Source organism: Nelumbo nucifera, chromosome 5 (genome assembly GCF_055504915.1).
Source record: "Nelumbo nucifera cultivar China Antique chromosome 5, China Antique-T2T, whole genome shotgun sequence".
Lineage (NCBI taxonomy): Eukaryota > Viridiplantae > Streptophyta > Magnoliopsida > Proteales > Nelumbonaceae > Nelumbo > Nelumbo nucifera.
The window spans coordinates 30696131-30708933 of record NC_142653.1 but is presented as its reverse complement, the minus strand read 5'-3'; the positions used below and the strand labels follow the sequence as shown (position 1 = coordinate 30708933).

The following is a 12803-nucleotide window of genomic DNA, read 5'->3' as shown; positions in this document are numbered from 1 at the left end:
TGGTGAGAATCGAAGCGCCATTAACGTAGTCATTGTTCACCTTGTCCATTCTAGCATCTCCAGTGGTGCCATATCCTATATCTTGGTGGATGTTGTTGTTGTGAGTATGATCAAGTAGTTTGGAGTTGGATTAATTAGTGCTCATCCTGTTGCTACGAAGAAGAGATTTGTCATTGTCGTAACTGTCCCTGCCTCAGCTACGTCCTCACCAAAGAAAGTAATTCAAGTCTCTTTTATTTTTTGGGAGTTTAGATGGATATTTTCCTTAGGGATGTGGTTCCTTGCAACCAAGCAACCAGCAACTTGCAAAGAGGTGGGCAAGTAGGACCAGCTATTGAGATAAGTAAAGGCATATTTGTCCACAACATCTTGAGGAACCCAAAAACTCTTGGTCACATACGCCAATTCTTAGAGTTGGCCCTCACTCTTTTGAAGGAAGTGCCTTCTGATGACATCAGAGAAAACCCGCCCATTTGTTCTTCAGTTTCAAATGTTTTCAATGATTTTGGGGGTTATGAAGAGGACCCTCTAATTCATTCTACATTGGTTTTGCCTAGATTCAAATCAAACATGTTTATGGTGCCCACATTGGGTAGTATGTGCCTACAAGTTTTCTGTCTTAACCTTTATCGGTGGTGGTTAGGTGAATTGTGTGAATAAAGAACAAAATAGTTTAATCATCCAATAACGGCTTTCAGCCTTATAAATATCACAGAATGTGTGAATAAAAAATTATTGGATGATTAAACTATTTTGTTCTTCTTCGGCGTTCTTTTGATCGCTGAGTCCTCTGTGAGCAATGCTCCGGCACTATAGCTCGGGGAATCATGTTATTATGTCCATATCCGAGATCATAAAGACCCATGGGTATACCAATCAAGATGAAGTTTGGGAATTCTCAAAGTTTGAGAAGATGCCTCTGATCCCTCTCTCTCTCAGTTGTTAAAAACTTAAAATACAAAGTAACAAAGGTAGGAGTATCAGTCTGTATCAATACAACTGTTACAAATCAACAGCTACAACGATTACAAACCGATACTTAACTGTTACAAAACATTACCAACCAATACTCAACCATTACAAACCGATACTCAATTGATACAAACCATACTAACCTATATTCAACTATTACAACCAAAACTAAATTGATATAAATGGTTACACACCCTTAACCATCACAAACAATACTCAAGTGGCACAATTCCCTTCTCATCAATTACAAATTGATACTTACCTAGTACCGACCCTTCTCAACTATTACAAACCATACTTAACGTCTTAACCATCACAAACAATACTTATCTAGCACCAACCCTTACTCAATTGTTACAAACCAATGTACACCTGCCTACTTCAAATTTGAACTATCCTATTAGCTAACACTCAAAAAATTACCCAAATGAAAGAGGAAGATCCTTCTACTGAGCTAAACTTTCACAACTTGTCAAAATGACATGTACCTTAAATTTTTAACTTTCTGAACTATTTCTGTCAACCTTTTTCTTATTAATATAATATTAACCAAAAATCAAAAATAAAATAATTAAATGATTGTTGAAATTAATAGTTATTCTTGATTTAAGCCATATTTTTAATTCTTCTATTTCCCAATGTCTCCTTGATGCATTCTAGTAGTACACACTTCACATTATCTATTGAAACATATGTTATTTATAGTTATTCAAAACTTAGGTTCAATTTCATTACTATACTTTTTTTATATTTGAGTTTCCTTGGTGTATCCATGCATATCTTAATTTTTCCAGTGTATCCATGCATATCCAAAGCATAGCCCAATATGTTTCTTAAATCCATCCTTCTGATACTCTTTGCATTTCAAATACTTTTGAACCTTTCCTAAGATAATTTTTCTAATACTATCCGACATTTTCAGAATAAAACAAGCAGTGTCAAATCAATTATACAGATACTTAAGCTTCACAGAATGGAAAATCATTAATTCCTTCTAATCAGCTATATTGTTTCTACATCATTAATTTCTATTGCCTTTAGCTTCAGATTCATATTACCTCTCACAATAATATTAAAACCCAATATAGTCAATCCCTAGTTTCCACTTACATAGTACATACCACTTCGTCTTGAATAGTGCCCAACTTTACTTCCATTGCAATGAATCTAAAGCCTGTTGGTGAATCTTTTCATCTCCTGCTGCCACTACGTTAAAACCTAAGAGAAAAACAAGAGCAGAAGGCCAAAGCAAACTTACATGTTAGAGCTTGTATAAGGCATGCTTGTTGCATGTGAATAAAGTGATTCGGAAATTAGAAAAGAAATTAGACAGCAATACTTGTTGCACGTGAATGAGAAAAGGCCTCCCAATAAAGCTGATGTCCTTTCCAATCAGTTATTACTCCACCAGCACCTTCGATGACGGGAACCAGTGAAAGGAAATCATACGGCTGAAAAAGCAAATATCTACAATCTCAGTATGATCTACTGGACTCAGAAGTATATCTTCCATGATGAACGGAAAATGAACAATCAAAACTAATTGTGTACTGCAGGATCATCCAATTAAAAGGTAGTATGAAGGCCAACCAGTGGAACCCCCAAAGCTCTTTTCCATAAAACCTGGATTGCAGCACCAGTTTCCACTCTTTTCTGGTAAGCCCCAGGGCCCATGGCCACAAAATGTGGCCCCAAAGTTTTGACCATTTCATGTGACAATCCATGCCTTACTCCTCAACCAGTCATAGACTCAGAATCACAGTAAAGCCATATAATTAACAGAAAAAGAGCTAGCTCTGCAAGCAAGCACACCCAGGAGAGTACTTTCTTGTTTAATACAAGTAACAGAGATAGTAAGGCAAACATCTTACCTTGAGACCAGACTCAACAACAAGATCCACAAAACCAGATGCCAAGAGAGCATAGGCATAACAGTCACAGCCATACAGCGGAACTTTCACCTTTACACCATTATAAATGATACATGGAAAAATCATCAGTATAAGTAGGCACATTTAAGGTTGTCAGAATTCAAAAAATTATAACATTCAGGATAGCAACTGCATTACCACGGTAATCACTGTGAATGGATGATCTAATTCAAACTAATAGAGACTAACCTTGCTTCTAACACGAGCAAATGCCTCTTCAGCATCTCCACTGAACAGATGAGGACTTGTCGTATACCTGAAAAGCAAAACGAGGACAGAGATGAACACCCTACCGTCCTGGGACTTTGTATTTAACTCAGAAAATAGTTTACATGCAAAAAATCATATCATAGGTTTATTTTCTAGACTACAACTTTTTCTATGATACGGGAAGGGCAGAGAAGAAAACATACAAATAGGCTTGGGAAAGATTTGCGCAGGCACGTGTTGATGTTTCTTGTCCATTCAGTGTAGTTCTCCTCCTACTTACCCCAATCCACCTTTCTCTTAAAACAGGCTGATCAATAATGCCAACAATCTGAAAATAAATAATTGTTGGAATTAGACCATGTCCAAATACTCAGGCCATACAAGAAACCAACAATGGAATTTGTGCATCACTTGATACAGCTACAAGTTTTAGTTGACGATACAACTACTCGAAAGGCTGCATAAAGAATATACATTGGTCCCAGATGGATTTCTGGTAACATATACATGGCATCAAAAGAAGAAACACCACAAAAATGAGCGTTTCTCTAAGATCCCCAGACAGAACAGAAGGAGACGGAATGATAAAAAGGAGTTCAGCTACCCCACTGGCACTAAATTATCATTACTTAATTAATAATGTTCTAAATTTCTGCTTCCCTACTGAAGCTTAATTATCTACAAGTCAGATGCTTGGTGCCTCAGAAATGCAGCCATTATTTGTACAGTAATATTACTCCTACCCCACTAGCACCTGGTTTCCGTGTCTCAACCTTCTTAACGGTGCCAGAGATAACAGAGATCCCTAACACGTACTCAGCAAGTATTCAGTTAGCAGTTAGTCCTTATCTAGATAACTACAAGTCTTGCACAGCAGTTGTATTAAGTTATGTAACTGTAAACAAAATATATTATTAATATAGAACCATCTCACTCTGTTCAACGTGGAGTGAGTCATTCTCGCATTTGTTTTTTTGTTCTCTGATTCAATTATGGTATCAGAGTAATCAGACTTGCGTCATACTCCATCATTCATGGCAACATCTGCAACAACCTTTTTAACCAATTCTACTGTATCTGCCCTACCTTCTGTAAACATTTCACAATTAATTTCAATCAAGCTTGATGGTACAACCCATCTGGTATGGAAGTCTCAATGGCTTCCTGTTCTTCGAAGTCACAAACTCTTGGGCTATGTAGATGGCACACAGAAGTGTCCTCCAAAATTTTTATTCACTCAAGATGCAACTCTTACTACTGAAACAGATGCTACAGCAGAGATGAACCCAGAATATGCAAATTGGATGATACAAGACCAACTCTTGATGAGTTGGCTTCAAGCTTTACTCACAGAAACTGTGCTTGTTCAGGTTATTGGCAAAATCTTGATCATTTATATTCATCAAAGTCTTCAGTGATAATCATGCAGTTACATTTTGAATTGAGAATATCTGTGTAAAATCAAAGGTATAGCAGATAATTTAGCAGTAGCTGGCCAACCATTGGCTCAGGCAGATTTTATGCTCTCTCTCTCTCTCTCTTTTGTCAGGGCTTGGACCCAAATATGAGTCATTCATGACTTCCGTTACCACACGTCTAGATCAAGTATCTTCTGATGATGTTCAAGGTATGCTTCTTAATCATGAATTCAGACTTGAACACCCTAAGTCCTCTCTGGACACATCTCTTTTCTCTGCAAATGTTGCTACCAGAAACAAACTGTATTAGATTACCAACACAAAACATCCAAAAGCAGAGGAGATAGGATGTACAACAACAACTCTAAGAACAAAACCTATCCGCTCTACCAAATTTGAAAGAGAAACGGACACTCTGCTTAAGTGTCACTTCAGGTTTGACAGGAATTATGAACAGTCTCCACCTCAATCACAACAGAGATCAGCATATCATGTTCTTCTTCTCAATCTCAACCTCTTGACAACAGTTGGCATCTTGCTTCAGGGGCAATGAATCACCTCACTGCTGATTTGCATAATATGAACATTCACTTTGAATACTTAGGCACTGATCAGAAGTTGGAAATGGTGAAGGTTTGTCTATTTCTCATATTGGTTCCTCCATCCTTCCCACCATAAATAGGCCTATTGTTCTTTATAATATTCTCTGTGTTCCTCATATTACTAAAAACTTATCATCTATCAGTCAGTTTACTAATGACAACAACATTTATTTTGAATTTCCTCATTCACATTTTGTTGTAAAGGATCGGCACATAGGGATAGAGGTTCTACACGGGGTGAATGAAGATGACTTTAAAAACAGGTGGCTGGTGAGCAGTATAAATCTGATAACAACAATAATAGTAGTAGTGGAATGAATAAGGACTTCTTTGTCGGTGTTGGTGAGAGAGCATCCTTTGATTTCTGGCACAATCAGCTTGGCCATCCAAGTCACAAGATTGCTCATAGCATCATCTCTTCTTCACATCTTCCAATCACATCGAAGACAGTTCCCTCTTTTTGTTCTTCTTGTCAACTTGGCAAAGGACATAGATTGTCATTCTCACCTAGTGTTTTTTGTGTTGATGCACTACTAGATATTATATATACTGATGTATGGGGGCCAGCCCATACATTTACTAAATACACATGGATTTATCCTATGAAGCTCAAATCTGAGGCTCTCTCTCTCTCTCTCTCTCTCTCTCTCTCTCTTTTTTGATCAATAACAGTAATTTTATTAAAAATATATGGAAATTACAACCAGATTAGAGGGGCAAGAAATCTTAACCCTCACTTACAGAACTGAAAACACCTATTACAATATAGCCCAAAAGAAATTAGATCTTCCCACCCCCTGTTTAGCCAGGGTGTCAACCATGGAATTAGTGCTCCTCTTGGCCCATTGAACCCTTACAATCATATTCTGAGTTAGCTGCTTGATTTTCTTTCTTTCATTTGAGAACTTCCACAAGCTAGACTCTTCCTTCTGCAACCAACTAACAATCAATTGAGAGTCTCCTTCCACCAGCAGCTTAATAATATTCAACTGCTTAGCTCTTTTTACTCCTTCTAGAATTGCCAAGATTTCAGCTCTCAGAGAATCCCCCTAGCCTATAGATCCTAAGAACATTGCAATAATTCGACCTTCTTCATCCCTGAAAACACCACCTATGCCTGAAGGGCCTGGATTACCTTCACTGCTACCATCAAAGTTCAATTTGACGAAACCCAAATCTAGTGGAGTCCAAACAGGTCCAATAGCACTAGACATAGGAGCTGACCGAGCCACTTCTTCCCAGTTTCTAATGATGTCTCCTACTGAATAGGCTTCAAAAAGCTTCAAAGACTTGACCCAGTGTGCCACCCTAACATAAACAATTTCTATGAGGGTTTCCTTGCTTTTTTCTTTGTCATGAAATAATATTTGATTTCTTTCTTCCCAGACCGTCCAACAAATAGCAGCTTTAGCACATCTCCACAAAATTTAACCTCTCTTTTTTAAACCCCTCACTGGAGTGGAACTGAACAAGCTTTGCATGCTTGAAGGGGAGGACCACCTGCAACCAAATAAAGAAAAGAACCAACACCAAATCTCTGAAACAAAAGGGCAAGAAACAAGCAAGTGATAACAGCTTTCACCATTCTTCTTACATAAGATGCACCAATGCGGAGATAAACACCAATTAGGCCTTTTCTTTTGAAATATGTCACAAGTGTTACACTTTTCTAGGATTGCTTCCCAACAAAAAGCACCTACCCCAGGAGGGATAGGGCTACCCCAAACTTCCCAGACTGGAAAGAAGACTCAGGTACCGGACTAGGCTATGTCGATGCTTTGAAAAAAGAGGAGCAGGAGAAGATACCCGAAGGGACAAGAGACCAAACCCTAGAGTCCACACTGGAAGGTTCAAGAGCTACCTCATCCAAGATTTTAAGTAAATTCGAAATGGGTTCCAACTCAGAATCTCTGGGAGCCCTTCTAAGACCCAAGTTCCAACCAATAGAAGAATTAGATAGGGTAGCAAAGGTTGCTACTGGTTCATTTTTAAACCTAGACAGAGCATACAAGGAGGGGAACTGCTCTTTCAAAGGAAAATCCCCCACCCAAGTGTGTTCCCAAAAATTTACCGACAAACCAAAACCAAGATCATACCTGATGAAGGGAAGAAAAGACTGAATGATGGCATGAATGGACTTCCAAGGAGAGGCTCTTAAAGCCCTAGATGATAGTCCCGGATCCCAGCCAGCTGCCTCTTGCCCATGAATACTTAGGATTATTTTAGCCCACAGATTCTCCTTTTCTTTGGACCATCTCCATAACCATTTCCCTAACAGAGCTTCATTCTTCTTCTTCAAGTTCCCCAGCCCCAGTCCCCAGTCCCCCTTCACTTTTAGCTCTTGTAACTAGCTCCCACCCAACTCTATGGTCCCTTTTCTTCTCCCCAAGTTCCCATAAAAAGTCCCTCATTAGTTTTTCCAACTCCCTACAAACTCCTTCAGGGATTCTGAACACCGACAAGTAATAGACTGGAAGGTTTGCCAATGTTGACTTAATCAGGGTTATCCTACCCCCCAAAGACAAGTAATTCTTCTTCCAAGAAGCTAGCCTTTTAGTGAACCAGTCAATCCTAAAGGAAGCTTAAATACTTCAGTGGCCAATGAGCTATCTCACAACATATCACTCGGGCCCTTTCCTCCACCTCTCCTTCACTCATATTAATACCAATCACACAACTCTTATCAAGGTTTACTTTGAGGTTAGTCATTTGTTCAAACACTTTAATCACCATCTTTAGATTGCCCACCCCACTAATCTCCTTGCCATCACAAAACAGAATTGTGTCATCTGCAAATTGTAGGTGAGTGACCAGAACCCTATCCCTCCCCACTCTCCAACCACTAATCAAATTTCTAGAGTCTACCCTCTCAATAAGCCTCCCTAACACTTCAACAATTAAGGTAAAGAGGAAAGGCGAGAGAGGGTCCCCTTGCCAATTACCCCGAACAGCTAGAAAGTGATCCACCACTTTGTCGTTTACTAACACAGAATAATGGCAAGTTCTAATGCACCCTTTTATCCACTTGCACCACCTTTGCCCAAACCCAAAAGACTCTAAAACTTCCATCAACAGAGACCAATCAACCAGATCATATGCCTTCTCCAAATCCAGCTTACACACCAACCCTTTCTCACCTCTACTTCTATAATCCTCCACACTCTCATTTGCAATTAAGATTTGGTCCACAATTTGCCTACTTATCACAAAGGCACCTTGATTGTGGGAGATAATTGAGGGGAGCACCACTCTAATTCTTCTGGATAACACCTTAACAATGATCTTGTAGAGGCTATTAACCAGACTGATGGGTCTGAACTCTTTAGGGTGACAAGCCCCAACCTTCTTCGAAATTAAAGCAATAAAAGTAGAATTCAAGCTTGGGTTTATCACACCTCTTCCAAAGAATTCCGAGAACACTGCTTGAGAGGCTCTCTCTCATTTCATTACATTTTTTTTTATCAATACTCTCATTTCATTACATTTAAAGCACGTGTTGAGAATTATTTTGGTAGAAGAATATGCAAAACACCTTTCTTCATGGAAATTTGCATGAATAAGTTTTATGGAGCAACCCCTACTCTCAAGGATGAAAATTTCGCTTCACATGTATGTCACTTACAAAAATCATTGTATGGTTTAAAGCAAGCTCCCAGAACCTGGTACCATCGGCTCAAAGATCAACTTCTCCTCTTGGGATTTAGGGAATCTAAATCCGATTCCTCTCTTTTCATTAAAATTTGTGGAGCTGATATCACATATATTCTCATTTATGTTGACGATATACTAATTACCGGATCCTCTTCTCATGTGGTGCAAGATGTTATTAACTCTATGGGTTCTGAATTTGCAATCAAAGATCTCAGTACTGCCATTATTTTTGGGGCCTTGAAGATCACTAGCTAAAGCATGGCTTATTACTATCACAACAGAAGTATATTGAGGACTTGTTGAAACGTACAAACATGGATGGGGCAAAGCCTTGTAATACTCCTGGTACTGGTTCTAAGTTATCCATACATGATGGTAACCTTGTATCTCTTTCTAATGCTTCCCTTTACAGAAGTATTGTTGGTACACTTCAGTACTTGAATAATTGCATGTCCTGATATCACAGGCCCTGTTAGTATAGTATGCCAATTCGTGCACTCTCCTATGACTGTTCACTGGGAAGCAGTCAAAGGTATCCTTAGATACCTAAAGTGCACAATTGATTGTGGTCTCATGCTTCATCTTTGCTCCTCCATGCGTCTTAGTGCGGTATAGTGCCTTCTCAAACTCTGATTGGGCTGGTTGCCCTAATGACAAGAGATCACATGATGGACATTGTGTTTTTCTTGATAAAAATCTCATTGCATGGTCTTCACGAAAACACAACACTATATTGCAGTCTAGCATTGAAGCTGAGTACCGCTCTTTAGCTATTGCTTCTTGTGAACTATCATGGCTTCAATATCTACTCTCTAAGTTGGGTTTTTCATCACCCTCTTTCTCCTCTGGTGTTGCAATTTAGGAGCTACATATCTTAGAGCCAATCCAGTTTTTTATAGGACAACTAAACATGTTAAAATTGACTTTCATTTTGTCCATGAGCGTGTGGCTCAAAAAGTCCAGAAGTTAGATTGATCTCCACTGTTGATCAACTAGCAAATATCTTCACCAAAGGGCTCACCCATTCCAGTTTTTACTTTCTCAAGACCAAGTTGAACATTGTTGCACCCTCGTTCAGCTTTTTTTTATCAATAACCAAGGTTCAAAATATCGATATGCCCCTGTGTATTGGCAAGGGCGTATCGGTACTCAAATTAACGCACTTTTATATTTTATTTTAGTTTTTTTTTTAAATTTGGTTTTGGGGCATATTTTTAACCATATTTTTATTAAAAAAAAGAGTGGTTCCCGAAACACCTTTAAATAGGCATATTGTATCAAAATTCTGAACCTTGTCAATAACATTTAACATCATTAAAATTTAGGAAAAATTACATACAAGCAAAGGGAGGTAAACTACCTTAACTCCCCTGTAAACAAATAAAAAACAACATTAGAAATGTGCCCGAAACAAAGAATCCCTATTCACCCAGCTGCATTTTATCTCAATATCCTTAGCCAAACATTTGAACTTTTTCCTTTCATTGTAGTCTTGTCTTCCTTTAACCATCTTACCACCACCTCCATGTCACCTTCAATTACCATCCTCCTAATGTTCAAATCTCTTGCTCTTTGGACTCCTTCCAAGGCCACAAAAATCTCAGCCCTGAGAGAGTCACCCTCTCCAATTGGGCCTGAATAAATAGTTGAAACATTCTCTTCCTCATTCACCCCGTTCAACTTGAGGGGGGATGTTAGAGATAACAAAGATCCCTAACACGTGCCCAGGCAGCTCAGCAAGTATTCAGTTAGAAGTTAGTCCTTATCTAGATAACTACAAGTCTTGCACAACAGTTGTATCAGTTAGCAGTTGTATTTAAGTTATTGTAAACAAAATATATTATAAAAACAGAACCATCTCACTCTGTTCAATGTGGAGTGAGTAATTCTCTCATTTGTTTTTTGTTCTCTGGTTCAATTAAACGGGACATTACTTGATACTACTAAGAGATTTTTTTTCCCTGTCTATCTTTTCCAAGAACAAAATCACAAGAAACAAAGAATCTACATTTGTAGTCGTGTTAAATGATCAATGTTCTATGCTTTCAATTGAACATGGATATCTTAATGAAACAAATATGGCCCTTCAATTTTAGTTTACGGAGACAAAAGCTTGTCATAGTGAAGCTGAAGCATACCGGTTTTCCTTTATGCACAAGAGCAATGAGAGTCCCAAACAAGGGTTTTCCTGGAATTAGTAGAATGACGAGAGTCACCTTATCTGACAATCTCCAAATCCATAAGACTGTAACCCAGTTAAGCTAATTCAAAACAGAGTGGGAAGAAAAAAGAACCCGTAATGAAACTCTTTGTCCCGTCTATTGGATCTAAGACTCAAACATAATCTGCAGTTTTCTCTTGACACCTCCAACCATTCTCCTCTCCGTAACTGCAATTCCATTCTTTACAAAGTTCAACATATGGATGTAATGCAATATTCTACGTCTTTGTTGCAAGGAAAACAAGACCCTGCTTACATTGCATGAGATGGAAAGTTCTCTAAGATGATGGAAACCATGGATTCCTCGGCAGCTCGATCAGCAATCGTTACAGGACCTATTACAATTCCATTTCAATGGAGAAACACAATAACTTTCAGAAACGGGGAAAACTTCAGAAGCGGAGAAAAACAAGGCCTAGTTATGATGATTCAATCTCTATAACATACTCAAATCCTCCCTGTCGAGAACCTCGAAACTATTACGGAAATATCTCCGGATCACTTCTCCAGCGGCATCAGCAACCTTATTGCCGACCTCGACGAAGCGATCCATATCCTCCTCTTTAAACCACGAGGGAACGTTTTCTACCTGACTCAAGAGCTTCGAATTCAAGCTCATTTCGGTAGAAAATCTGTTCCGTCTAGATACGAGGGCAAAGTTCGAGAGATTCTTCGAGAATGGAAGGCTTCGACAAAGTTTCGATGAAACCGAACATAAAGGGAGAAACGTCGGGTTTTGAGTGAGAAAACGAGACTGAATATACATGAGAGAGGGGTTCAGGAGTTCGACTGCGCTGTTCGAACTTTGGGAGACGGTGGATGTTTAGAAATCGGATTTGATCCTCACAATACCGTGCCCACACCGTGAGGAAGAATTAGGATTCAGCTACCAAAAACATTTCCATCGGAAAGCGCTGTTACATCTAGATTCTCGACAAAGTTTCGATGAAACCGAACATAAAGGGAGAAACGTCGGGTTTTGAGTGAGAAAATGAGACTGAATATACATGAGAGAGGGGTTCAGGAGTTCGACTGCGCTGTTCGAACTTTGGGAGACGGTGGATGTTTAGAAATCGGATTTGATCCTCACAATACCGTGCCCACACCGTGAGGAAGAATTAGGATTCAGCTACCAAAAACATTTCCATCGGAAAGCGCTGTTACATCTATCGTATGGACACCGTTCTCCGAAAATAGAAGGACCGAAGATTCTGAGAAGAGAGGAGAGAGCGGAGGGAGCGCTTCTCCCAAGTCAAGTAAACGAGACGGGAGGAAAAGTCCTCTGTGCACTTCTATAGTACATTGGTTGGATTTTTTTTTCATAGGAATCAACTGGAGATCGAATCGCAACGGTTCTACCCGTAACACTGGTTCTCTGGTTCAACTTTGATCTTAGCTTCATACCATGAGATCTACTTCTACATGTCATACCATAATTGGTCCAGTATCCTAGATGATTGGAATATGACTCGTTTGCCTTGCCCGTAAAAAATGTACCTGAACTTTCAAATACATAGTTCAGACTATCAAAATGTAAAAATCCATTATTTTAACTTTCAAAATGTAATAATTCAGTATCTACGGTTAACTAGTCAACCAGTCCGTTAATCAACCGTTAAGTGATATTTGAAAAGTCAAAAATGTCCTAAGAATATTGTCTAATTCTCTTTATAAACCATTCAAACATTGACAATAAAATGAATACTCCCAAATTCTAAATTCTTTTAAGCAGTCACCAACTTTTTTGAATAGAAGAAAAAGAAGAGGCTAAGATTTGGGATTATTCAGTTTTTTGTCA

The 12803-nt window shown here is 38.7% G+C and overlaps 1 protein-coding gene across 5 annotated transcripts; it reads right to left on the bottom strand.

The window, feature by feature from the left end:
* Window positions 1-1908: 1908 nt before the first annotated feature.
* On the bottom strand, window positions 1909-12382 carry LOC104600035 (bifunctional phosphatase IMPL2, chloroplastic-like). Of its 5 annotated transcripts, XR_016076737.1 has the most exons (9): window positions 11453-12382; window positions 11262-11340; window positions 11079-11173; window positions 10923-10972; window positions 3317-3441; window positions 3093-3159; window positions 2844-2933; window positions 2312-2423; window positions 1909-2190 (listed from the first exon to the last, which is right to left on the bottom strand). XR_016076737.1 is itself a non-coding variant. In XM_088889004.1 (4 exons), the coding sequence occupies exons 1-3, from the start codon at window positions 11769-11771 to the stop codon at window positions 11119-11121; spliced, it is 453 nt and encodes a 150-aa protein (XP_088745130.1). In that variant the 5' UTR covers window positions 11772-12382; the 3' UTR covers window positions 10625-10972; window positions 11079-11118. The 5 variants fall into 5 exon arrangements, 1 of the variants encoding a protein (XP_088745130.1); XR_016076736.1 differs by having other exon boundaries at window positions 10923-11173; XR_016076738.1 differs by lacking the exons at window positions 10923-10972; window positions 11079-11173; window positions 11262-11340; window positions 11453-12382 and adding an exon at window positions 6728-7444.
* Between the last annotated feature and the right edge of the window lie 421 nt (window positions 12383-12803).

Bases quoted from the DNA above. Each gene is read 5' to 3' on its own strand.
- LOC104600035 (XM_088889004.1), bottom strand. From the start codon at position 11,771: ATGTATATTCAGTCTCGTTTTCTCACTCAAAACCCGACGTTTCTCCCT. The intron at 11,341-11,452 runs GTATGTTATAGA...GAATTGTAATAG, and splicing joins TCTCGACAGGGAGGATTTGA to GTCCTGTAACGATTGCTGAT. The intron at 11,174-11,261 runs GTAAGCAGGGTC...ATGGAATTGCAG, and splicing joins AACTTTCCATCTCATGCAAT to TTACGGAGAGGAGAATGGTT.